Source organism: Medicago sativa, chromosome 6 (genome assembly GCF_051527215.1).
Source record: "Medicago sativa cultivar Bolivia chromosome 6, Bolivia_mono, whole genome shotgun sequence".
Classification (NCBI taxonomy): domain Eukaryota; kingdom Viridiplantae; phylum Streptophyta; class Magnoliopsida; order Fabales; family Fabaceae; genus Medicago; species Medicago sativa.
The window spans coordinates 9,821,521-9,848,057 of record NC_140754.1 but is presented as its reverse complement, the minus strand read 5'-3'; the positions used below and the strand labels follow the sequence as shown (position 1 = coordinate 9,848,057).

Sequence of the window (26,537 nt, the reverse complement as noted above, 5' to 3'; positions counted from 1 at the left end):
CATGTCCTACTTTTTGTATAAATAAAACACGAAATTTTTTTATATAAAAAAACTTCTTTTTCTCTCTCTCAAAAAAACTTCTTTTTTTTTTTCAAATAATAAATACAATGATTTTCTCTTTTTTTATTTTTTTTGGAGGAATCCTTCTTTTTATTTAAAATATCCTTAAATAATATAATATTTTTTTGTTAAACTAAAATATATTTTATTCTTTTTATTATACTTGATTATAAATATACATTTTTATATGTGATGAATTATTTGTATTTTTTTGTATTATTGATGATTTTAAGTTATTTGGGGTGAATAGAGAATTAATGTAAGGCATTTAGTTCAATTTTTTTGATAATTAACGTAATGTTTATTACAACTTAAATGTGTTTGACTCTGTCACCGTTTTATGTCAAGACACTAATGACACTTGACATGTTTTGTTGTTATGCCTTTGTTCCCTTCATGATTTGAAATGAATTTTGTTATTGCATTGTACTTGCATTTTGGATTTCTCTAATTGTGCCTGTTAAGAATTTTGGGTTTGAATAATTATAACAGAAGAACTTCTTTCTATATATTGTATTGTATTTTATTTGTTGTTTCGTCTATAGACAATTATTATTGTAAATGTATCGAATTAAACAATGTTATTTATCATTTTTAGTATAATTTAATTCATAAATTCTTTTATATTTTTGCCACACCAAACTACAATGTCTGGATCCGCCCCTGCTAACGCATAATTTTACACATGCGTTAGTTAACTAGCGCATGGGCATTTTCGGCATGGCTGCAGGGTGCGAGTAATCAACCAATTTATTCACCTTTAATATCAATTTTGTCTCATTTAAAAAATAAAATCAAACATATACAACTAATCTTTAGAATATCAATGGTTGCAATATCTTGAGAACATTTTTTTTGAAGGACAAAATCCAGTGGCGGAGCCAGAAAAAAAAGTTGGGGTGGGCCACTAAAATTAACCGTTGAAAAATTCTTTAAAGTCTTACAAAATAGACCTATAATTGTATTATTTAAATTTTTTGGGTGGGCCACTACACTACTTTGCGGGAATTTGGATCAACTGAAACCTAAAACCGACATAAAATTGTATAAAATCTCACAAAATAGATCTATAATTGAATTATTTAAATTTTTCGGGTGGGCCACTACACCACTTTGCGGGAATTTGGATCAACCGAAACCTAAAACCGACACAAAATTATATAAAATCTCGCAAAATAGACCTATAATCGTTGATTTTTTAATTTTTTCGGATGGGCCGTGGCCCACCCCAGCCCATGAAGGGCTCCGCCACCGACAATATCTTGAGAAAATGGTGATTGTTAAGAACAACAGCCTTTTACTTAATGGAAACGAACCTAGAATTCATGGCCACTTAGGTAAATTGAAACATATTTGAGGTTGGTCTAATAGTTGGCTTGGGACCTTGGCCTAATGGTTGCTCACACCAAAGCAAAGGTAGCCACGTATACACCAGGTAACCTTTTAGTATTGATTTTGTATGTAATTATTTCTAAAGTATGAAATTTTTTGATGTTAATGCTTTCTTAGCTTAAGAATTCATCTGTCAATGTAATGTCATCACTTTGTGAAGCTACCCGCGCAGATGTTAAGCAAATTTGATATGCTGTTGGTACCGACACAAGAATTGGACCGAAGTTCTTGAATGCAAGCATTGGTTTTGGCGGTTCTTGCTTCCAAAAGGATATATTGGACCAGAATAAAATTCTTAAATGGTTCCGAAATTCTTTCTTCATCAGAGACGAAATTATGTACTAATAGAAATGTATCCCAGCATGTTATCAATCATGCAACAGAACACTATAATATTTGACCAGGATGTAAATTTGATGAATACAATAGCCAAAAGTTTGAATGCTATCAGAATATTGCATGGCTATATAATATTTTCATATGTTATCATGCTTAATTAAGGTGCTCTTTGCTTTGCTTTGTTTGGGTAAACATCACATTTTTCTCTTATACTTCCATAGAAGAACATAGTACCGTTTGGATTTTCCTTTCTAATTTGATGTTTTTATATGGTAAAGTATATTAAAATTCTTTCTATATAAAAGTGACCATTGAATTTATAATGACCACGTAAAAGTAACCTGTTCAAACCTTGTATAAAAATAGGAATAATACTTTACGTAACTTCAACAATGACATGGTTGGCCAAGAACTTTAGGACAAAACAAAAACCAACTCTAAAATAACATAGTAATAATAAGTACCTTAAGAGGATCAATTATTTCAGGATCATGATTTATTGAATGTTTTACCCTCTAGTCGTGAATGAAATTATCACTATGTTTATGTGTTTCTTTATACTACAATTCGATACCGTCTCAATATCTATTAGTAAAAAATATAAAATGTTGATGGTTGGTCAAAAATCATACCACAATGTAACCCAAATGCTACCCACACACATTGACCCACTTTCTGAAGAGATCAAAGCTCACCACAATGCCTGGTAGTCTTTTTGCACACCACAATGCCTATTATTAAATTTTGAGGTTAATATTAAACTAGTTTTTTTTATTTCTCTGAAAAACCAAATATATTTATTAACATATTATTTTAAATGAGCCTCAAGAGGGGCACAAGACACTACGTCTTTCTGCTTTTATGGGCAAAGAACGATAAATTGATAAGAAAATAATTAAATAAAAGGTAAAGTTGGAAGAAAAATGTTACAACAAAACACAATAGTTTGTTTCAAATAAGATCAAAATAAGATTTTTTTAAAAGTTTAAAATATTGTTCCTATTATTGTGGATTATTTCTATTTTAGTGAGATTTAATTATTTCTTAATTGTTAATTAAAAAAATGATAAAATAATTTATATGAAAGGGCGAGATTGGAATGAAAAAAACAACCTAAATGATAGTCCGTGTATCCCCTTTATTTATTGGTATTGGTATAGATGCAGTTTTGATTCCAATAATAAAAAAACAACCTAAATGATCTGACTATCCTTCATTTAATCACTCTCCTTGCCAGATCTTTTCTCTACATGCATAAATCACCCAAGCCCATTCTTCATCATCTTTTTTACTATAGGTGTTCCATCAAGTTTTTCTAATATTGTCATTTCTAATCATTTCTCATATAATTTTACAACACATCGAAAACAACATCATAATCACAACTATGTTCATTTTATTCTCGTGTTGGTTATTCACCACCCAACCAAATCAAATTAAATTCAATGATTTACAAAAGAGGAATGCTAGCAACACACATTCTAACACACTCTCTTTGATCGGTTAAAATTCACATGAGACCCATCAAATTTATATAGGACCCATGTAAATTTTAACCAATTGAAAAGAGTGTGTTGAAAAATGTGTGTTACTAACATTTTTCTTTACAAAGAATAAAGAATAAGGGAACCTAGACTGTTTTTTTCTTTTTAAAAACTCCAAAAATGCATTTAAGCGAAATATTTGAAGTCTTGTCCAAAGAATAAATTGTTTACAATTATTTAAACTTACATATAAAAAAGACTAATAGATATTGTATTATCCTTCTTTCTTCAAAAAGAGCAAAATATTTACATTGACCCACTTTTTAAAGAAAAAAGGAAAATACAATGCCTAAAATCTTTCCATACACTAAATGAGGTAAGCTATATGATTTCATGAGGACGAGTTGTAGGCTTTATTTATAATGGCAGTTTATCTCTCAAACTTCTCAAACGTCCGATGTGGGACAACCTATTACTTTGACAAAGCAGATGTGCATATAATCATCCCAAAATTGGAAACAAAAGGTGCAGAGGTTGTCAATACGTTTAGTCCAAAATTTCATACACAAAAAGCTCTTAATAACAAAAGTTAAGATTCTATTCCAATTCCTTTATAAAATTACAGCATAACCCTTGATTTTCAACCATCTAAACTTAATTTAAATTTCACAGTTACAAACATAATTGATACAAATGGGGCCTTATTTGGAACAAACATTTCATTCGAAAATAGATGATATTAATCACAAACATAATAAAATTTAGAGGAAACGTGGAATTAATAGATCATTGTAACTATAATTCAGATTTAGAAATGAAAACTCAAAAAACTTGAATGAACTTTTATCTCTATCAATATTAGTTGCCTTGGGTATTGTTCTTATCTACTATGTTCTCATTTGTATCAGCAGTAACTTCCAAACTGACACCATTATGCCTTAGATTCTCCTTATTAACCATACTGTTAGGCTTATGCTTATTTTCCAAATTCCTACGCTAGAAGCTATCTCAAACAAGGTTTTTGATCTCCAATACCCTTGAGGGAGATTGAGGTACCTAACCCAAAATTGAGCATGAGATAGCTTTTGGTTGTTGGGATTGAAATCTTTTCTGAAACTGGAGAATCTCAACACTCTAGGTTTGAGATTGATAGCACCAAAATCCCAAACACGACGCATTTCTTCCACGGATTAAAATTGAAATTCAAAGAATCTCCACCTAAAAAGGACAAAGAAAAAAAAAATCAAGAGGGTCTTGGTCAAAGAAGTATTTAGATTATTTGGATTATATTCATCACATTCCCATGCCAATTTACCCACTAAGACTCTTTTTGGATAGATCGACTTTTGAGCTTATAGTGAATATTTTTATTTCATTTGAGGCATACTATAGTGTCATGTTAAGGAGTTTTTATTGCTTTTGCTAGCAGCTGTTGGCTTCCTGGTGTGTGGTTTCTAGGGAGTGAGGCAGGGGTATGCATGCTTCTTGCATTTGTTACCTCGGCCTCATTGTGTTTTTGAGGCCATCACTTGGTTTTGGTTTTTAGGTGTTCCGTATATATGCAGCACCTCTTTGTATGTAATCGTTTTTTCCGCGAGCTTGGTACGTCTTGCATTCACTCGACGAGAATAAATTTTGCTGATTCAAAAAAAAAAAAGTGCCATGTTAACAGTTGAATCATATTCATTGTGTGTTTGAATAATTGAATGGTGCTTTTTATATGTTATGAAGTGTAGTTAGTTCTTGGTGATCAGTGGGTTTCAGGGACGGAGTGAGAAATTTGGCTTGGGGGGATCGAGTTTAAAAGTATAACTTAGTAAAAAAAAATTATATACATAATATATACAAGAAATTTAAAAATTATATGATGTATCCAAAGTTAATATGTATCCAAAATTATAAGAAATTTCAGAAATATATGAAAGATGAGTTTCTCGAGGTTTGCTTGAGTATGACGAGACTAAAAAAGATTTTTGAATAATTAAGAAAGAAAATATAAAACAAATATAAAACACAGGGACGGAGTCAGAAATTTAGCTTAGAGAGCCAAGTTTAAGAGTATAACATAGTAAAGAAAACACAATTTTTTATACGCATATATGATGTACACAAGAAATTTAAGATTTTATGTGATATATCCAAAGTTAATATGTATCTAAAATTATAAGAAATTTCAAACATATAAGAAAAATGAGTTCCTTGAGTATGACAAGATTAAAGAAGATTTTCCAACAGTACAGAAAGAAAATAAGAAACAACAAGAATGCAAAGGTAGAAGGAGAAATTCAAGATATTATCGTCATGATCACTGAATCGTTGGTATAACTGAGAGTGCGCAAACAACACTGCATGCAATAAGTCAAAAAAAATTAAGTGAAATTGCAAGAAATAATCATAAATTAATGTTCTAGTTAAGGTTCTTCTGTAAATTGCAGAAAAATTTCACTTTATTTTCAATGTTGTGCATTCTAGTGAAGGGTTCGTGCAATCAGTTTGAAATTTATGTGTACAAGGCCAAATATATTGAGTAAAAAAAATCATTATACAAGTTTATATAAAGCTCACAAAAAAATAACTACAGGTACAAAAAAAAAAATAGCATACTAATATGAAGAAAACAAATTATGAAAATCTGGGGGACTGTGGCCTCTGTTAGCCCCGCTTCTAGCTCCATCCCTGAATTGAAACAACAAAATGCAAAATAAGAGGATAAATTCAAAGTAAGTCTTGCTTTACCTCTAGTGATTTGATTATCCTTCATCTGGTCTACTCTCCTTAGTATATAATCTAAATGTTTCATCTCTACAAGCATAAACTACCTAAGTATATTTTTCACCATTTTTCTACTATATATGTTACCCCAACTCAATAATACTACCTTTGTTCCTAATTATAGTGCCTTTTTGAAAATATAACGGGAATTAAGAAAATTGAAAGTGGTAATAATTAAATTTGTTTGTAATTGCTATTGTTTTTACAATTTTATCCTTTAAGAGGGTTAGTGTATGTTTTCAACCTAGTATTTAATGCTGATTGAAGAAAAAGATACTCCCTCCGTCTCACAATAATAGTCTCTTTAGCATTTTTTCTTTTTCTCAAAATAATTGTCACTTTAGAATACCAATGCAGCATTTATTATTTTTTTCCATTATTATACCCTTATTTATTGAATTTCATCAAACTTAACTACTTCACTAACTACAATTAATAAGGGTATTTTAGTAAATGATATTAATTTTACCATTGAAATCAACACAATCAATCATTTCCTTAATAACCGTGCACAAACCTTAAACGACAATAATTTAGAGACGGAGGGAGTATAAAATAAATAGGGGTGTGTTGATAAAATTACAGCATAACCCTTGATTTTCAACCATCTAAACTTAATTTAAATTTCACAGTTACAAACCTAATTGATACAAATGGGCCTTATTTAATCCCTCCAGCATCATGATCCCATAGTTTCTCCTTATAATCAGCCCTTGCATCTATGACAAATATTATTTGCCTCAGACGGCTCTTACTTATGTCTGCATTAGCTGGTCTTGATGATGTAGTACATCGATGTCGTGGCAAGAATCTTTTCTGATGTAGTACATCGATGTCGTGGCAAGAATCTTTTCTTTAGCACTGATGGTGAAAATCATGTCTATGAAGCTGGGATTGTGTTTGTATCTGTCAACGAAGTGACGAAAACTCGTGGCTTTGGAGCTGATAAAGCTGCAAATTGACTTACTGGGAGAGCACGGCTCAGATAATGGCCGATATTCCCAAGTCCGACAATAGTGTCGTTGAGAAATCAACTGTTTCTGTCAAAACTGCTGAAGCTATAGTGAAAAAAATCTTTGCAAGAAATAAACTAGTATTATTTCTTGTAAAAAAAAAAATTAAACTTGTTTTATTTATGTTTTAACTGAAGATGACCTCGAAACATAATTAATTATTAATTAATTTAAATTACATTTAGAGGGCATCCAGAAAAGACATAAATTATTTTTTAACATTGTTGCTTTGGCCGAGTGGTTAAGATGTGTGCTAAGTACATGAGGTTTCCTCGCGAGAGTTTGAATCTCTCAGGCGACGTTTTAAATCTTTTTTTGCACAGATAAATTATTGTAGAGAAATTAACTTTTCCTGTCAAAACTGTTTAAGTTATAGAGAAAATCATGACACTTTGCAAAAGGTATCAAAAGTCAGATTAAATCCTGAATTCCTTGCTGAAGGAACTGCAATTCAAGACCTTTTCAATCCAGACAGAGTTTTCATTGGAAGCAGAGAAACCTCTGAAGGTGAAAATGTGATCCAAACATTTAAAAAAGTTTATTCTCAATCGATTCCTGAAGAAAAAAAAAAATTTGACAACAAAGGTTTGGTCAGCAGAACTTCTAAAAATTATCTGCCAATGCTTTCTTCGCTCAAAGAATATCATCTGTCAATGCAATATCAGCACTTTGTGAAGCTACGATGCAAATGTTAACCAAGTTTCCATTGTTATTAGATCCAAGACAAGAATCAGATAAAAGTTCTAGAATGTTACAGAACACTAAAAACTTTGATCAGGATGTACATTTGATGATTACATTAATCAAAAGTTTGAATGCTATCAGAATATTGCATGGCTATATGATATTTTCATAGTGGCGCATCAGCTTTTTTTAAGCAATAAGCCAACTCTTAAATTTCACTAACAAACAAAAAAACTAATAGATATTACGACTTCTCTATCCTTTCAAAATATTGAACCAATCTTTGAAAGAAATAATGAGAAGCCATAATGACTAGAAGTCTTTCAAGCAATGGAGATGCATTGCAATTTCGTATTCTATTGCAAAGAGTTGTAGACTTTATTTATAATGGCAGTTTACATCTTTAAGTTTCTAAAACTTTCAATGTGGGACAAACTATGGCTTTATAAATATCTAGTGGTCAACTTGTGGTCATGGAAGGAAGCTTATCGCAGAAAGAACCTTCTCTTCAGCATTGATGTCGAAAAACATGTCTATGAAGCTGACAGTGTTTGTATCTGTCAATACACTAACCAAAACTCGCAGTCTCGGTGTTGGAAAAGCAGCAGTTTTGACGTATTGGGAAAGTGATTGACGATGTGTCTAACTCTGACAAAGTTGTTGTAGAGAAGTCAATTTTCCTGTCAAAATTGCAGAAGCTATAGAGAAAATACACAGAATGCAAAAGATATCCAATTTAAGATTTTATTGAATCCTGAATTTCTCGCCGAAGGAATTGCAATTCAAACAGAGTTCTCATTGGAGGCATAGAAACCCTGGATGGCGAAAAAGCGATTCAAACAGTGAATAAAATTTATTCTCAAAGAATTTCATTTGTCAATGCAATGTCAGCACTTTGCGAAGCTACCGGTGCAAATGTTAACCAAGTTTCCTATGCCTGTCGGTACTGATTCAAGAATCGGACCGAATTTCTTTAATGCAAATGTCAGTTTTGGTGGTTCTTGCTTTCAAATAAGATATATTAAACCTGGTTTACATTTGTGAGTGTAATGGTTTGCCAGAAGTAAAATGGGGATCTACAATGCAAAACATACCTCATTTGTGAACATTGAATTTATAATGACCACATAAGTACCTTAAGAAATAAGAAGATGTACTATTTCAGCATCATGATTTATTGAGAAACAACAATGTTTCTTTGTACTGCCAACTCAATACTGTTTGGCTGTTATGAATTTACAAGAGACTTTTTTTATTTTTTTATCTAATTAACATGTTGATGTCTAAAATGACCTTTGAATTCATGGGAATTGAATTTGAATTCAACCATTTCGCCAATAATGCCCTCACTTCCACTCATAGTAACATAAAAGAACTTAGATTAGTTGGAGAGTATATATATAACCTTTGTTTTGCTTCTCTTTATTAGTACACATATGAAGCATCTCATTAGACACCCCATTTCCTTACATTATGTATTTTATTCAAAATTCTATCCAACTTTTAATCTTTCTCGGTATGGTGTCATGTTAACAGCCAAATTATTCATTGTGATTTTGTTGATTCTGAATAATAGTTTGTAGATCTTCAACAATTTTCTGTTTCTTGTATAATAAGTTATTCAATTAAATGTTGAGGTGTTCTGTTTTGAAGCCCTTTGATATACGATATAATGGTGTATAAAACAAGCAATCCACAAAAATGCAAGAAGGCGGTAACGAAGGCCTGGCCCTTTTCGAGCTGATGCTGCTATTGAATCCCGAAGGTAAAAGCTCTTGCATGAAGGAAGTTTTATCTGAATGGTCTCTTGCAAAGGGGTACATGGCCCCTAACTACATTGGGGAAAATAAATTGTATTAGACATGCACATATGATATATGAATGTAATGATGAAAATACTTTCCACCATGCTTTTAAAAGGTTATAAAACTTCGGTACTGTGCTATAGAAATTGTTCCTACCATTCTCAACGTAAAGATAGTTTAACTGTCACCAACAATTTGGATGGATGTGAAAATCTTTCAGGAAAAGTAAGAACAGTACTATACACACTGTGTCTAAGTTTAGTCCTTTAAATAAAGGCCTATGGCGCGATCTGGATCGCAACATTAAGATAGTTTAGGTTTTTTCAACTGCAAATGTGGCTGTATCACTGTGATATTCAGAAAATATATGATAATATGAGAAAACCAGCTCTCCATTGAATCTTAAAACATTAGTTTCATTGTTCATTCAATTGGTAAGTCTCTCATTCATGGCTTAAAACATTACTTCCTTTTCTTAATTCATAATTTGAGGCTTCAAGTTTGATTCAAGTAACTGTAACTTATGGGAAATTTGGAGGCAAAGAAATAAATAAAGAGGGTCCTGGTCAAAGAAGTATTTGGCTTATTTGTATAATATTCATCACATTTCCATATCAATTTACACACTAAAACTCTTCTTTTGGGTAGATCGACTTTTGAGCTTATAGTGAATAACTTGTCAAAAAAAAGATTGGATGGTGCTCAATCGTATAAAGCTCAAATATAATCTTAGGAGCACAAGCAGCTGCCGATGGCGGGGGTCGCGACGATGGAAGTATTGGATAATACAATGGTGGTGCTGATTGCAGGCTGCAAAGCATCTTTTCCTTCTTATCACGAGTTCATAATCAGATTGCTTTAGTTGTAGCTCCACAATATCTCTTGAATCCAAAAGTCTAGCCATGGAAATATAATAATAAATAACAAGTTTAATTTTGATACACCGTCAAGTAAACTTTTTATACAGGCTAAACAATCAGAAGTCACGAAACATCGTTAATTATGCAAGAACTTCATATATGTTTCTTCTTTCAGCTTCATTGTTCAATCTACATTGCTTCCTCTTCAATCTTCACTGCCTCCACTAAGTAATTACACTCTCACTCTTAATTTGGATGATATTTTAGAGGGTAAAGATTGGGACTTTAAATTTAGTTGATTGTGTCTTTGTGTGTAAATATGTGTGTGAGAGTTTGGAATTTAAAGATAAGAGTTTCGGTTTGTGACTGTTTGAAGAATTTCTACATGAAAAAGGGAAGGGCCTACACTAACATATACTTTGACAAATAAATAATTAAGATTCTAAACTTTGTAGCCACTAATATGTTCATGAAGATGAACGTTGGGGTTAGCTTGGGGTGACGGTGTGATATTATTTGAATGCTATGAATTGGGTCCTTAGCTTGGATTTGCACAATGTGACATTTGAATGTGATTCTAAAATTCTAGTTGATGCAGTCTTGTCTTATCATATGTGGTTGAAGCGAAAAAAGTGTTTGATATTCAAAAGACGGTAGGAATCTCCTTCACTAAAGAGGCAAAAGTTCTAACAACAAAATTAGTATTACTAATAAAATGAAGTTCTTTCTTTGTGATAAAGAGAGAATGGATTTAACAATTAGTATTACTAATAAAAATAATAATTATAATATAATATTAGCAATTTTTGTTACTTGTTGGAAACTCAATTTGATGTAAATGTCTGGAGAATAAACCACTTTATATTCAACTCATGTTTAACTAAAATCAAATATACAAAACTCAATCATTCAAAATCAATTTTTGTTTGGTTATTCGATGACAAAAATTTACTTTGAATGAAACGATCCTATAAAATTGATTATCGCTAAAATATAGTTGTTTTATCATTATTTTTATGTAAAGACTCGGTATCCGATAGAAAAACCGACTAATCTGAAGACCAATCCGTTGTCCATTAGTCGGTGATCCAATTAAAGATAGGGCAAAGTTTTGTATGAACTTACCCAACAAATGAATGGTTTGCACCTGAAAGATTTGAATGTGAGACCTAAAGATGAACACATTCTTAGGTCCTAAGTCTACACATCCAAACCAACCTCTAATGCATTAACTTCAAGTTAGAATAACTCTAGAAGCAATTAGACTTATAATGTATATTTTAATAAGTAGTTTTAAATTGAAAAAGACATTTTTTTGACTTCTTATGAATTGATAACACGATAACACGATTTTCAATGCAATACATATTACATTTGCTTCCGTAACCAGTGTCACATGAGCACCGATTAACATTTCCCTTTTAATGTTGATATGTATCTTTATGCGTGCACATCCAAATAATGTGCAAAAATACTTGTTATTGTGACTATGGAGGAAGCCTTCCTCCAAAAACGAAAGCATCTTTCCACCAAACACCACCTCCACAAAGAAAGTTTGTCTATTTATAACCTTTATTTACCATGTCTTCAAGTAACTTACTCGCTTTCTTTGATCCTTCCTTAATTTCTAAGTCAAGGAGAGTATTCATCTCTCCAAGAAGGTAAAATCTTTTAAGAATTGAATTACTTTTTTAAGAAAGAACTACACAATATTTGGAAGGAAACACCATCCCTTTAAAAAAAGGAAAAAATGAATCGACTTTTTAAAAGTGATGGTTTCCCTACAAATAGCATGTAAACTTTCCATGTATCGGATGTTTAAGCAATGTGTGTTGTAAAGCTTTATTTATAATGGTAGTTATCTCTCTCAGCTTCTCAAACTTCAGATGTGGGACAAGTTACCCTTCTCTTTACTTCACAAATAAGCATCTCACTCTATATGATCTTTCCCTTTGTTACCCTTCTCTATGTGTCTGCATATCACTTTTTTCTTTTAAACGTAAAGTAAATACTCATAGAATGAAGTAATTTAATTTTTTTTGTCATAAATCAATAGAATGAAGTTAACAAATAATTATTTTTTTGGAACTGGATATATTGGTGGTCCAGCAATGGCAGTCATTACATTAATATGTCCATGCATCCATTGAAGTAGCTGTCGTTGATATCTCGAAATCGCAACAATCAACTGCCTATCTATGAGCCCGGTCTTGGTGATGTAGTAAAGCAATGTCGCAGCAAGAGCTTTTTCTTCAGCATTGATGTTGAAAAACATGTCTACGAAGTTGAAATAGTCTTTGTATTCGTCAACACGTCGACAGTCTTGGTCAGGGAAATCACGGAAAGTGAAATGGCTGTTCAAACATTATCAAAAAGTTGGATTCCTGATGGAAAAATCTTGACAATAAATCTTTGGTTAGCAAAATTTTCAAAGTTGGCTGCCAATACTTTCTTAGCTTAAAGAACTTCATCTATCAATGCAATGTAAGCACCGACACATGAATCAGACTAAGTTCTTGAATGCAAGCATTGGTTTCGGAGGTTCTTGCTCCCAAGTTACAAAGAATAAAATACAAAGGGATTTGTGGATGAATAAATTTAGCCAAGTATTTTTTCGCAAGCGCCGAGTATTGACACCTCACTGTGTATGTTCACATACCTTGACAAATGGAGGTTCACCAAGTCATGGGCTCCTGTAAAAGCTCCCGGCCACTGGACATTTCAAGGGAGGTTGAGTTGATGCATTTTCTTGGGGGGTAAGGCAGGTGTTGCTTTTGAAGGTGGTGCAGGAGCAGAAGCCATGTTTCAATTAAAGATTATAAAAATATAAAGCTTTCAATTACTTATTTGAAAAGAACTATACAGTATTAGAAAGCACCTATCAAAACTTCACTGTGACTGTTATTTAAAACGACCAAATTAGCTTTTGCTGCATAATGGTGAAGATTTGCTGTTTTGGTGCTAGATATGTGGGAGGTCCAACAATGGCTGTCATTGCATTAAATGTCCATCCATTGAAGTAGCAGTGTGAAACAACGATCAACATCAAATATTTGAGCTTGGTCTTGATGATGTAGTACAGCAATGTCATGGCAAGAACCTTTTCTTTAGCACTGATGGTGAAAATCATGTCTATGAAGCTGGGATTGTGTTTGTATCTGTCAACACAGTGACGAAAACTCGTGGCCTTGGAGCTGATAAAGCTGCAGATTGACTTATTGGGAGAGCGCGGCTCGGATAATGGCCGATATTCCCAAGTCCGACAATATTGTCATAGATAAATCAACTGATTCTGTCAAAACTGCTGAAACTATATAGAGAAAAAATCTTGACAACAAATCTTTGATCAGCAGAACTTCCTAAATTAGCTCAAAGAATTTCATCTGTCAATGCAATGTCAGCACTTTACGAAGCTACTGGCGGAAATATTACGCTGTTGGTTCTGACTCAAGAATCAGACCAAAGGTCTTGAATGCAAGCGTTGGTTTCGGCGGGATCTATAATGCAAAACATATCTAATTTGTCGAAGGTGCTTTTTCCTTTCCTTTCTATGATTCTTCCATACAAAAACATAGTAGCGTTCGAATAATGTTCATGTTAAAGTACACTAAAATTCTTTCTATATAAAAATGAACATTGAATTTATAATGACCACATATAAAAGCTTGTACTAGAATAGGAATTAGGAATAATACTTTACGCAACTTCAACAACGACGTGGTTGGCGAAGAACTTTAGGAAAAAACTAAAACCAATTACCTGAGATTGGTTTCATTGTTTATTCAATTGGTAAGCCACTTGATTCATGTCTTAAAGATATGTCGGATGTGGCCTAAAACATTACTTCATTTTCTTAAGTAAAAAAATTTGAGGCCTCAAGTTTTGTTGGATATAGAAAGGTTTAACGTGGAAAAGAATATGTTATGTGAACAGCATGAAAGGGATATTTTTATTGAATGATAACCATCATATTTATACATAAAGAAAAGCCTAAAATAATGCATAAAGAAACTACTATTTGAAAACTAAATGCCTAAAAACTAGTAACAAATAGAGCATATCAGAGAGTTCCTAACAATAACATAAAAAGATAATGGATCCTAAAAATTAGGATCTTAAAACAGTAGTTTCATAGTCATCCAGTCAACACTCCTCCTTGACTCTGAAACTGCATACACCAAGCATTTGTGTCAAGAATTCATATCTAACTTTGTCATATCCTTCTGGTTCCATGACAGCAACGTTGCACCTTTGGTAGATGTCTGAAAGTGATCTAGTTCCTCTAACAGTTTCATCATCAACATCTTCATTCTCCTCCTGAAATTCAAACTTCTCACAATCTTCCCAATTCCAACTATTTGACTCAAGAAATTTGACATCTCTGCTAACAATTACTTTGTTGCTTTGTGGAAGATAGATTCTATAGACTTTTGAAGATGAGCTATAGCCTACAAAAATTTCAGGTTCTGCTTTCTTCTTGATTTGTTCAAGGACAGCATCCAAGTTTAAAGATCTCTTCTTTGTCGTAGTTTTTGGAGTAGAGTTAGGCTTGCTTTTAAAACTGCTAATAACGTTATTGGACACTCCTTTATTCATTTGTTCCCATATGGCATCAACTTGTGCTTTTACTTCAGTAACATCCTGTTTTGGTTCCAGGCTTTCCCCTGGAACAGGTTCTTTGACAGATTTTGCAGAGTTTCCATTGATTGTATCGACGGAACTCATCACTCCCGCAGAGTTCACGATAGATGGATGGTGGAGGAACGCAACACCAACCTGAATCCTTCCTTCCTTGTTTACAGCAGCATGTTGTTCCTCATTTATCAAATCCAAGGCAAAGCTCTTGCCTTTCATTTGAACATTGACCATTTCTATGTTGTTTGCATCTTTAATCACACATTTTTTATCCTCAAACAACACCTTATAACCATTCTCTAGCAGTTGAGTAACACTCAAAATGTTTTGATTAATTTTAGGAACATATAAGACATCAGAAATTAGTTTCAAACCTGAAAGGCTTTCAATTGCAACCGTTCCCTTGCCTTTTACTTCGATAAGTGCGCCATTTCCAATTCTGATTTTGGAAATAGTTGTCTCGTCCAGATCATTAAAGAGCTCACGATCATAAGTCATGTGGTTTGTGCAACCACTATCTATAAGCCAACTCTCTCGAGTGGTGTTGGTGGCAAAGCATGATGCTACAAAGAGTTGCTCCTCCAAAGTTTGATCTTCAACAGCCTTAGCTTCTCCCTGATGTTGAGCCTTGCATATTCTTTCCACATGTCCTAACTGACCACACTTGTGACATTTTACGTCTGGTCTCCACCAACATCTGTCTGGTGTATGGTTATTTTTTTTGCAGTATGGACATGGTGAAAAGAGACTTGTATTGCTGCTCTGGTTTCTTTTCTCATTCCTTCCACCATTGTAGTTCTTTAATTTAGCTTGTTGAAACACCCCTACTAGAAAATTACCTAGGATATCTAGCATGAGTGTTAAACTCGGCATCGGGTACATTAAAATTTCAATAAATAAAAACTCTGACCAAATCTTAGAATTTCTCACCTGTTAATTCAGAAATAGTACCACCGACTTGTACTTTATATTGTCCAGCTACTTCTGCTTCTTCATCAACAACCATCCTGTCGTATAATAACTTGTATATCTGAAATAAATAAAAGGGATTGGGGTGAGACAAGATGTCTCAGTGAGTTCCACCTATCCTAGGCTATAGGCAACCTCGGGGAACCTAGGATCGCCATCTGTTTCTAAACTTAACCCATTTCGGGTTTATACGATTTCATTATGCATAACTGAGCGATTAGGGGGTAACTAGAATCGCTGTCTGAAATACTATTTTGATCATATAATAAATATAGTCTTACTCATAACTTTAATCATAAACATAACAATAATCATAAACATATACCCAATCTATCGTATTCTGATAACAACTAGTTTCGGCTAACTAAGCCGGAGTTCCATTACTAAAATTCCTCATTTCCAACGATTAGTAAAATGCCCATAAAATATTGCTTCGTAGCTAATTCATTCCAAACATAATTTTCATATCGATACACTTCTCTAAATAACAAAGCTACTGAAATTTAACACATTCTCGTATACTTTATCATCTCATCTCATGATGTGAATTTACTATCAATAAAGTATATAAATTATTTTCTCATTTATACAACTCAATATAAATTATCTCATCAATATAAAATATTTTCTCATTTGTACCATTCAATATAAACTATGTCATCATTTATCTCTTTTCATTATTTGTATATAAACCACATTATCTCTTCGTTGTGGCGAACGGAAATATACCACATTATCTCTTCGTTGTGGCGAACGGATTACTATGACCCGTACGTCATAGGCTACATTGTCTCTCGTTGTAGCAAACGGATTACTATGACCCGTACGTCATAGGCTACATTGTCTCTCGTTGTAGCAAACGGATTTTTCATATTTTCTTTCTTTCTTTTTCTATGAGCATGTTACTCATTTCAATTTTTCTCCTCATTCCATTTTTCTGTGATTTTCTATAATTCAATGTGAGCATATTACTCATAGGGTGCATTTCAAATTTTCTTTCAAATCATTTCATATGCAATTAGGACATCAATAACTTTCTAAGTTTAACTTACCTAGCATTTATTCATCAGACCACTTCAATCACAGTTAGTTTCGGTACAACAAATTTAATTTACTTTATAGCACATCCTAATATCAACCATTAACATACCAATAAATTAATAACTTTAATTCTCTAACAATCGAAACATCAAACATATAATATGCATATGACTGCACTATTTCCTCAGCTATATAGACTCATGTGTGAGTTCTTTAAATTCATTATTAATTTGCCCAACATCTTAATTCATCAATTTCAATCTCTAATTCAAATGTTCATACTCATCATCAAAATACCCCAAACCTAATTCAGAAATAATCATAATTGATCCCCAAAGGTGGGTTTTAAGCTAAAGGAACTCACCTCTAAATCGAACATTATGCTGAGTTCACTTCAATATCCACTTCTGCATCTCCCCGCTATGCGAGGCTTCATGCTCGCCCGGTGAGCTAACACAATTAAACCCATATTCTGCACAAAATCCGCATCAGACCCCATACTTCAAAATTGTCTCCAGACCTCAATACTGAACCGAAATTAGTGAAACTGGTACTAAAACGTCCGTAATTTCGTTAGCTAACCATAGCATTAAAAATCACTTGATTCCAGGTTACGGAGAGCAAGTTATTACTGTTTTAGTGGAGCCCTGTCTCAAAACCCGTAACCAGATTCCAGCAGGATTTTACAAACTTTAAATGCACTTTCCGAGTTCGTTTGTTGTCCGAATCATACAAAATTTATGTCCAAATCGAAGGGAATTGAATGTTGAATCTAAATCTCTAACAATTATTATCTTTCAGGCTACACAGCAAGATTTTCGACCCATAATTCACAATCTATCCAATACAATTTTCTAACAATCTATCCATAAAATTCAGTCATGGTTCAGCCATAATTAATTTCAACCCACCATTACATAATACATTAGAGACAGCACATAATTCATAATAATACCACCATTGTGAAAATTCAACTACTCAAATTGGAGGTCTAAAATCTAATGAACTCACCAATAAACAAAGTCTGAATTCTTTAAAGCTTTCAAAACCCACACCCAAGCTACCGCCCTCTGCTCTATCTCCTCTTCTTGCTTCAAAATACCAATCAAAACCAAACACCATTAGGATTCCATACTTGCATGCCTCTCATGAACTTGATTTGAACAAAATCCAATTTTGAGAGAAAAGGGGAAAATGGAGCGGACAACAGAGGAGAGGGGAAGAAACTAGTTTAGCATCATGCTTTAATGGTTCCTAAGATCACATTTATATAATTGTATGTGGGATTGGTGGAAAATTTGGTAAAGTGGTAGTAAGGGAGGGGAAGACCGAGAGAGTTTTTGAGAGTAAAGAGGAAGATATTTTTAAGTTTTTTTTTTTTTGTGAGGGAAGTGTGTGGAAGATTATAGAAAATTGTGGATTTTTCCACTTAAATAATCTTGAGTGGCAAAATTACAATTCTGCCCCTTGCTAAAAAAATCTTATGGAGGGATATTACATTCTACCCCCCTTAAGAAAATTTCGTCCTCGAAATTTTTAAGGATTTACTTTCTAATAAGCATAAATAATTCCTTTTGCTAATCATGCACCCTTAAGTTCGCACTCTGAATTATTTCTTCATATCTTACATCATACTCCTTATACTGTATCTTCTGTTAAGGTTTCATTCATTCCTAAATTTCTTACTTTTCTTGTATCCACATACGAAGTAACGTTCAATAATATTAAAGTACTCCGTCTTACCCATAACAATTTATATCCCATCTTGAAAAAAAAATCCATCTTCATAAATCACCAGCCACTTGTGGCGTTAAATACTTCCTTAACAAAATTCATTGCAAACTTCCAGACTTTTCTTCTTCGTGTACTTCATTTCTCCCATGTTCCATTTAGCTCTCAGACATTTGTTCTAACTGTCATATACTAGTCTGAGTTGATCAGGCTCAGCTAGATATGGTATTTAGAATAAACATCCGGAGCCCAATGGTCCCTACTTCTTTTATTGAATTCTAATGACCCAAGGCACGATCTGAATCGACCTGCTCTGATACCAAATTGAAACACCCCTACTAGAAAATTACCTAGGATATCTAGCATGAGTGTTAAACTCGGCATCGGGTACATTAAAATTTCAATAAATAAAAACTCTGACCAAATCTTAGAATTTCTCACCTGTTAATTCAGAAATAGTACCACCGACTTGTACTTTATATTGTCCAGCTACTTCTGCTTCTTCATCAACAACCATCCTGTCGTATAATAACTTGTATATCTGAAATAAATAAAAGGGATTGGGGTGAGACAAGATGTCTCAGTGAGTTCCACCTATCCTAGGCTATAGGCAACCTCGGGGAACCTAGGATCGCCATCTGTTTCTAAACTTAACCCATTTCGGGTTTATACGATTTCATTATGCATAACTGAGCGATTAGGGGGTAACTAGAATCGCTGTCTGAAATACTATTTTGATCATATAATAAATATAGTCTTACTCATAACTTTAATCATAAACATAACAATAATCATAAACATATACCCAATCTATCGTATTCTGATAACAACTAGTTTCGGCTAACTAAGCCGGAGTTCCATTACTAAAATTCCTCATTTCCAACGATTAGTAAAATGCCCATAAAATATTGCTTCGTAGCTAATTCATTCCAAACATAATTTTCATATCGATACACTTCTCTAAATAACAAAGCTACTGAAATTTAACACATTCTCGTATACTTTATCATCTCATCTCATGATGTGAATTTACTATCAATAAAGTATATAAATTATTTTCTCATTTATACAACTCAATATAAATTATCTCATCAATATAAAATATTTTCTCATTTGTACCATTCAATATAAACTATGTCATCATTTATCTCTTTTCATTATTTGTATATAAACCACATTATCTCTTCGTTGTGGCGAACGGAAATATACCACATTATCTCTTCGTTGTGGCGAACGGATTACTATGACCCGTACGTCATAGGCTACATTGTCTCTCGTTGTAGCAAACGGATTACTATGACCCGTACGTCATAGGCTACATTGTCTCTCGTTGTAGCAAACGGATTTTTCATATTTTCTTTCTTTCTTTTTCTATGAGCATGTTACTCATTTCAATTTTTCTCCTCATTCCATTTTTCTGTGATTTTCTATAATTCAATGTGAGCATATTACTCATAGGGTGCATTTCAAATTTTCTTTCAAATCATTTCATATGCAATTAGGACATCAATAACTTTCTAAGTTTAACTTACCTAGCATTTATTCATCAGACCACTTCAATCACAGTTAGTTTCGGTACAACAAATTTAATTTACTTTATAGCACATCCTAATATCAACCATTAACATACCAATAAATTAATAACTTTAATTCTCTAACAATCGAAACATCAAACATATAATATGCATATGACTGCACTATTTCCTCAGCTATATAGACTCATGTGTGAGTTCTTTAAATTCATTATTAATTTGCCCAACATCTTAATTCATCAATTTCAATCTCTAATTCAAATGTTCATACTCATCATCAAAATACCCCAAACCTAATTCAGAAATAATCATAATTGATCCCCAAAGGTGGGTTTTAAGCTAAAGGAACTCACCTCTAAATCGAACATTATGCTGAGTTCACTTCAATATCCACTTCTGCATCTCCCCGCTATGCGAGGCTTCATGCTCGCCCGGTGAGCTAACACAATTAAACCCATATTCTGCACAAAATCCGCATCAGACCCCATACTTCAAAATTGTCTCCAGACCTCAATACTGAACCGAAATTAGTGAAACTGGTACTAAAACGTCCGTAATTTCGTTAGCTAACCATAGCATTAAAAATCACTTGATTCCAGGTTACGGAGAGCAAGTTATTACTGTTTTAGTGGAGCCCTGTCTCAAAACCCGTAACCAGATTCCAGCAGGATTTTACAAACTTTAAATGCACTTTCCGAGTTCGTTTGTTGTCCGAATCATACAAAATTTATGTCCAAATCGAAGGGAATTGAATGTTGAATCTAAATCTCTAACAATTATTATCTTTCAGGCTACACAGCAAGATTTTCGACCCATAATTCACAATCTATCCAATACAATTTTCTAACAATCTATCCATAAAATTCAGTCATGGTTCAGCCATAATTAATTTCAACCCACCATTACATAATACATTAGAGACAGCACATAATTCATAATAATACCACCATTGTGAAAATTCAACTACTCAAATTGGAGGTCTAAAATCTAATGAACTCACCAATAAACAAAGTCTGAATTCTTTAAAGCTTTCAAAACCCACACCCAAGCTACCGCCCTCTGCTCTATCTCCTCTTCTTGCTTCAAAATACCAATCAAAACCAAACACCATTAGGATTCCATACTTGCATGCCTCTCATGAACTTGATTTGAACAAAATCCAATTTTGAGAGAAAAGGGGAAAATGGAGCGGACAACAGAGGAGAAGGGAAGAAACTAGTTTAGCATCATGCTTTAATGGTTCCTAAGATCACATTTATATAATTGTATGTGGGATTGGTGGAAAATTTGGTAAAGTGGTAGTAAGGGAGGGGAAGACCGAGAGAGTTTTTGAGAGTAAAGAGGAAGATATTTTTAAGTTTTTTTTTTTTTGTGAGGGAAGTGTGTGGAAGATTATAGAAAATTGTGGATTTTTCCACTTAAATAATCTTGAGTGGCAAAATTACAATTCTGCCCCTTGCTAAAAAAATCTTATGGAGGGATATTACATTCTACCCCCCTTAAGAAAATTTCGTCCTCGAAATTTTTAAGGATTTACTTTCTAATAAGCATAAATAATTCCTTTTGCTAATCATGCACCCTTAAGTTCGCACTCTGAATTATTTCTTCATATCTTACATCATACTCCTTATACTGTATCTTCTGTTAAGGTTTCATTCATTCCTAAATTTCTTACTTTTCTTGTATCCACATACGAAGTAACGTTCAATAATATTAAAGTACTCCGTCTTACCCATAACAATTTATATCCCATCTTGAAAAAAAAATCCATCTTCATAAATCACCAGCCACTTGTGGCGTTAAATACTTCCTTAACAAAATTCATTGCAAACTTCCAGACTTTTCTTCTTCGTGTACTTCATTTCTCCCATGTTCCATTTAGCTCTCAGACATTTGTTCTAACTGTCATATACTAGTCTGAGTTGATCAGACTCAGCTAGATATGGTATTTAGAATAAACATCCGGAGCCCAATGGTCCCTACTTCTTTTATTGAATTCTAATGACCCAAGGCACGATCTGAATCGACCTGCTCTGATACCAAATTGAAACACCCCTACTAGAAAATTACCTAGGATATCTAGCATGAGTGTTAAACTCGGCATCGGGTACATTAAAATTTCAATAAATAAAAACTCTGACCAAATCTTAGAATTTCTCACCTGTTAATTCAGAAATAGTACCACCGACTTGTACTTTATATTGTCCAGCTACTTCTGCTTCTTCATCAACAACCATCCTGTCGTATAATAACTTGTATATCTGAAATAAATAAAAGGGATTGGGGTGAGACAAGATGTCTCAGTGAGTTCCACCTATCCTAGGCTATAGGCAACCTCGGGGAACCTAGGATCGCCATCTGTTTCTAAACTTAACCCATTTCGGGTTTATACGATTTCATTATGCATAACTGAGCGATTAGGGGGTAACTAGAATCGCTGTCTGAAATACTATTTTGATCATATAATAAATATAGTCTTACTCATAACTTTAATCATAAACATAACAATAATCATAAACATATACCCAATCTATCGTATTCTGATAACAACTAGTTTCGGCTAACTAAGCCGGAGTTCCATTACTAAAATTCCTCATTTCCAACGATTAGTAAAATGCCCATAAAATATTGCTTCGTAGCTAATTCATTCCAAACATAATTTTCATATCGATACACTTCTCTAAATAACAAAGCTACTGAAATTTAACACATTCTCGTATACTTTATCATCTCATCTCATGATGTGAATTTACTATCAATAAAGTATATAAATTATTTTCTCATTTATACAACTCAATATAAATTATCTCATCAATATAAAATATTTTCTCATTTGTACCATTCAATATAAACTATGTCATCATTTATCTCTTTTCATTATTTGTATATAAACCACATTATCTCTTCGTTGTGGCGAACGGAAATATACCACATTATCTCTTCGTTGTGGCGAACGGATTACTATGACCCGTACGTCATAGGCTACATTGTCTCTCGTTGTAGCAAACGGATTACTATGACCCGTACGTCATAGGCTACATTGTCTCTCGTTGTAGCAAACGGATTTTTCATATTTTCTTTCTTTCTTTTTCTATGAGCATGTTACTCATTTCAATTTTTCTCCTCATTCCATTTTTCTGTGATTTTCTATAATTCAATGTGAGCATATTACTCATAGGGTGCATTTCAAATTTTCTTTCAAATCATTTCATATGCAATTAGGACATCAATAACTTTCTAAGTTTAACTTACCTATCATTTATTCATCAGACCACTTCAATCACAGTTAGTTTCGGTACAACAAATTTAATTTACTTTATAGCACATCCTAATATCAACCATTAACATACCAATAAATTAATAACTTTAATTCTCTAACAATCGAAACATCAAACATATAATATGCATATGACTGCACTATTTCCTCAGCTATATAGACTCATGTGTGAGTTCTTTAAATTCATTATTAATTTGCCCAACATCTTAATTCATCAATTTCAATCTCTAATTTAAATGTTCATACTCATCATCAAAATACCCCAAACCTAATTCAGAAATAATCATAATTGATCCCCAAAGGTGGGTTCTAAGCTAAAGGAACTCACCTCTAAATCGAACATTATGCTGAGTTCACTTCAATATCCACTTCTGCATCTCCCCGCTATGCGAGGCTTCATGCTCGCCCGGTGAGCTAACACAATTAAACCCATATTCTGCACAAAATCCGCATCAGACCCCATACTTCAAAATTGTCTCCAGACCTCAATACTGAACCGAAATTAGTGAAACTGGTACTAAAACGTCCGTAATTTCGTTAGCTAACCATAGCATTAAAAATCACTTGATTCCAGGTTACGGAGAGCAAGTTATTACTGTTTTAGTGGAGCCCTGTCTCAAAACCCGTAACCAGATTCCAGCAGGATTTTACAAACTTTAAATGCACTTTCCGAGTTCGTTTGTTGTCCGAATCATACAAAATTTATGTCCAAATCGAAGGGAATTGAATGTTGAATCTAAATCTCTAACAATTATTATCTTTCAGGCTACACAGCAAGATTTTCGACCCATAATTCACAATCTATCCAATACAATTTTCTAACAATCTATCCATAAAATTCAGTCATGGTTCAGCCATAATTAATTTCAACCCACCATTACATAATACATTAGAGACAGCACATAATTCATAATAATACCACCATTGTGAAAATTCAACTACTCAAATTGGAGGTCTAAAATCTAATGAACTCACCAATAAACAAAGTCTGAATTCTTTAAAGCTTTCAAAACCCACACCCAAGCTACCGCCCTCTGCTCTATCTCCTCTTCTTGCTTCAAAATACCAATCAAAACCAAACACCATTAGGATTCCATACTTGCATGCCTCTCATGAACTTGATTTGAACAAAATCCAATTTTGAGAGAAAAGGGGAAAATGGAGCGGACAACAGAGGAGAAGGGAAGAAACTAGTTTAGCATCATGCTTTAATGGTTCCTAAGATCACATTTATATAATTGTATGTGGGATTGGTGGAAAATTTGGTAAAGTGGTAGTAAGGGAGGGGAAGACCGAGAGAGTTTTTGAGAGTAAAGAGGAAATATTTTTAAGTTTTTTTTTTTTTGTGAGGGAAGTGTGTGGAAGATTATAGAAAATTGTGGATTTTTCCACTTAAATAATCTTGAGTGGCAAAATTACAATTCTGCCCCTTGCTAAAAAAATCTTATGGAGGGATATTACATTCTACCCCCCTTAAGAAAATTTCGTCCTCGAAATTTTTAAGGATTTACTTTCTAATAAGCATAAATAATTCCTTTTGCTAATCATGCACCCTTAAGTTCGCACTCTGAATTATTTCTTCATATCTTACATCATACTCCTTATACTGTATCTTCTGTTAAGGTTTCATTCATTCCTAAATTTCTTACTTTTCTTGTATCCACATACGAAGTAACGTTCAATAATATTAAAGTACTCCGTCTTACCCATAACAATTTATATCCCATCTTGAAAAAAAAATCCATCTTCATAAATCACCAGCCACTTGTGGCGTTAAATACTTCCTTAACAAAATTCATTGCAAACTTCCAGACTTTTCTTCTTCGTGTACTTCATTTCTCCCATGTTCCATTTAGCTCTCAGACATTTGTTCTAACTGTCATATACTAGTCTGAGTTGATCAGGCTCAGCTAGATATGGTATTTAGAATAAACATCCGGAGCCCAATGGTCCCTACTTCTTTTATTGAATTCTAATGACCCAAGGCACGATCTGAATCGACCTGCTCTGATACCAAATTGAAACACCCCTACTAGAAAATTACCTAGGATATCTAGCATGAGTGTTAAACTCGGCATCGGGTACATTAAAATTTCAATAAATAAAAACTCTGACCAAATCTTAGAATTTCTCACCTGTTAATTCAGAAATAGTACCACCGACTTGTACTTTATATTGTCCAGCTACTTCTGCTTCTTCATCAACAACCATCCTGTCGTATAATAACTTGTATATCTGAAATAAATAAAAGGGATTGGGGTGAGACAAGATGTCTCAGTGAGTTCCACCTATCCTAGGCTATAGGCAACCTCGGGGAACCTAGGATCGCCATCTGTTTCTAAACTTAACCCATTTCGGGTTTATACGATTTCATTATGCATAACTGAGCGATTAGGGGGTAACTAGAATCGCTGTCTGAAATACTATTTTGATCATATAATAAATATAGTCTTACTCATAACTTTAATCATAAACATAACAATAATCATAAACATATACCCAATCTATCGTATTCTGATAACAACTAGTTTCGGCTAACTAAGCCGGAGTTCCATTACTAAAATTCCTCATTTCCAACGATTAGTAAAATGCCCATAAAATATTGCTTCGTAGCTAATTCATTCCAAACATAATTTTCATATCGATACACTTCTCTAAATAACAAAGCTACTGAAATCTTAATAATATACAAGCATGGAGACACAAATAGGAAAATTTTCAAACTCAATCCAATGTGGCGAGCTCTCAACCCCCTGATTGTCACATCATCATTAAAAAATAATTTTGGATTTGCCATTTTAAGTATTCACACAATACAAACAATATAATATTATTGTCACACATTTTCCCTCTTCAATTCAAAATTCAAATTTAAAAAATTTTCAAATCATTCTTTCCCTCCTACTTTTTCTCTTATCCCAACAAACATCACTTTCTATATCA

At 33.2% G+C, this 26,537-nt stretch overlaps 1 protein-coding gene and 2 pseudogenes across 1 annotated transcript; 2 read left to right on the top strand and 1 right to left on the bottom strand.

Annotated features, from left to right (window-relative positions):
- LOC146912678 (UDP-glucose 6-dehydrogenase 1-like) overlaps positions 1-7,909 on the top strand; it is a 35,881-nt pseudogene extending 27,972 nt beyond the window's left edge.
- A 5,275-nt stretch (positions 7,910-13,184) lies between these two features.
- The window catches only part of LOC146912675 (UDP-glucose 6-dehydrogenase 3-like), a 51,364-nt pseudogene continuing 38,011 nt past the window's right edge, over positions 13,185-26,537 (top strand).
- Positions 14,553-16,050, bottom strand: LOC146912677 (uncharacterized). The gene is made up of 2 exons (XM_085717743.1): positions 15,975-16,050; positions 14,553-15,892 (listed from the first exon to the last, which is right to left on the bottom strand). Exons 1-2 carry the CDS (start codon positions 16,048-16,050, stop codon positions 14,553-14,555), a joined length of 1,416 nt encoding a protein of 471 aa, XP_085573869.1.